Source organism: Otolemur garnettii, unplaced genomic scaffold (assembly GCF_000181295.1).
Source record: "Otolemur garnettii isolate 467f Iridium unplaced genomic scaffold, OtoGar3 scaffold00023, whole genome shotgun sequence".
NCBI classification, from domain to species: domain Eukaryota; kingdom Metazoa; phylum Chordata; class Mammalia; order Primates; family Galagidae; genus Otolemur; species Otolemur garnettii.
Window position 1 is genome coordinate 19,042,267 of NW_003852418.1, and position 2,212 is coordinate 19,044,478.

Consider the following 2,212-nt stretch of genomic DNA (forward strand, 5'->3'; position numbering starts at 1 on the left):
TGAGGTTAGTGAGCTCGGAGGTGGTCGTGGTGTGGGATGAGGTTAGTGAGCTCGGAGGTGGTCGTGGTTTGGGATGAGGGTTAGTGAGCTCGGAGGTGGTCGTGGTGTGGGATGAGGTTAGTGAGCTCGAAGGTGGTGGTGGAGACATGAACAGCCTCCTGGGAAATTGCCCTGCTAATCTCACCGTTCCGCATGTATACAAACATGCCTCTGCTCTTTCAGGTCTAAATCCACAAGACGAGCCACCTTGTGCCACTTCAGAATCGTCCCTGTGTTGTGAGAACAAAGGGAAGAAGGAAGATGACTGCAGACAGATCTCAGGACCCTTCTCTCCAAACGCAAGTTCAAGGACTGTCAGGGAAATAGACAAATTAACTGTGAAGGTGGGAACTGCAGTTTTGAGCTATCTCTACCTATTTGCTGTCTAGATTCAGAGTTTGCCTTGTTCGTGTTATTGACGTCTAGTGCGGCAAAGCTTGCTTGGATCACCCATGACGCTTTCTAGCACAAAAACCCCGTTAAAGAAACAAATAGCTGCATTGAAAAATGGGCGACTTTCACAACTTTGGTTGTGAAACCACTGGGATGATGTCTGATGATTTATTAAAAATCCTGAATATGTTATTAATTCACACCTGAGTAGAGATGCCTCCTGACCACACTGCAACATGAACCACCCCCCAGGCAGACTGTGGGCCCGCCTGCAGGTTGCAGACCACTAGAATACTTATCCAGACCACATTTTTGAAAATTGCTAATCTGGAAAAAAACTTCAATACACAGTATATAAAACAGTACATCCATTGCATTAGCACCGGTGACTTAGGAAGCTCAGAACTAGTTCGATAATGGAACTCAGAACTAATTCGATAATGGAGCTGTTTTGTTTTTAACAAAGCCAGATAAAAACACCTAGAATCTCAGTAACCCATTTTGTACCAATAAGGAGCTTTATTCAAGTTAAAGCACCAATTAGTGATTAATGGGAACTTATTGAGGGCACTGCATTGAAGTTCATGCTTGGTAAAGAATCATTAGGACCTCAGGCCTTGCTATCATTGAAGACCACGCTTCTGGCCACACTTTTCTTTGTACCAATTAACCTTCCCTCCCATTTCTTTTCCTTTACTCTTTGTAGCAGACTGTTTCTCCATCTGCCCGTGAGCGTGGTGACTGTTCTCCTCACAACACTGCCGCTGGGTCAGGATCACCCCCGCCACCTGACACAGGCTTGGCAGTGGCTAACAACAACACCGCACCCCAGAGCAAAGGTCTTGACGCTGGATTGCTGGAGACTCTGCCACTGTCCTCCCAGGATCAAGTCTCAGCAGATCCTGAACGATGCCTTTTCTCAGATGCTCCAGAGCCTTCTGCCTGTGGGTCCAAAGGCCCTTTCTCCCACCAGGACAGTGCTGCCATGTGTATATCTCTGGAGGCAAAGGCAGGCCCCGCAGCCACGGTAGGAATTCACAGTGCAGAGCCACGAGAACACAGCTGGGCTGCAGGGGAGACTCGAGCACAAAGCTCCCCAGGCAGCAAAGCCATGGCAGAAGGCACATCACAGGCCCTTTTGCCAGGGACTCTTTCAGCTGCACAAAATATTTCAGGTTCTGTTCCATCAGGGTCAACTGGAAAATCTCATCTTGAAATAGCAGCTTCAGGACCAAGTTCAAGTAGTTCACACCAAGAAGAAGGGAGACATAAGCTATTTTTTCCTTCCAGGGTCCAGTCTGGATGTGGAGAAATGGCCACCCCCTGTCCCCCTTTAGGAAGTGATGGTGAGAAGTGTCAACTGTCTGGACCAATCATTCCGAAGGGTTCTGTAGATCCTCCTCAGCCAAGGCAGCCCACAGAAAGCCCCGAAGCCCCTTCTAAATCTGTTAAGAAGAAGAGTTTGGAAGGCATGAGAAAGCAAACTTGTGTGGAGTTCAGTGATGCCAGCAGCGATGATGAGGACCGACTGGTTATAGAAATATGAAACTTCCTGAGAAAGGTGGTGTCTGTGGCCCACGACCGTTGATGCTTCACAGGTGAATGTCATCAGGATGGCAGAAGATGTAAGCTCTGTTTATGGAACACCTGCAGATTATGCAAGCCATTCTGAGGTTCTTCCAAGCCAACTCCAACCAGCTCCAGAGCCCTGCTCAGCCACACTCTTCCCCAGGTCCCCTGGGCACATGCTGCTTGTGTTCACTTGTTCACATGGCAGAGG

General features: G+C 48.4%; 1 protein-coding gene across 1 annotated transcript in view; it reads left to right on the top strand.

The window, feature by feature from the left end:
• ZNF831 (zinc finger protein 831) overlaps positions 1-1,978 on the top strand; it is a 60,384-nt gene extending 58,406 nt beyond the window's left edge. The window contains exons 4-5 of the mRNA XM_003787848.1: positions 223-383; positions 1,142-1,978. Coding sequence (XP_003787896.1) covers positions 223-383; positions 1,142-1,978 — 998 coding nt within the window. The remainder of the gene's footprint in view (positions 1-222; positions 384-1,141) is intronic.
• The last annotated feature ends 234 nt before the right edge of the window (positions 1,979-2,212 follow it).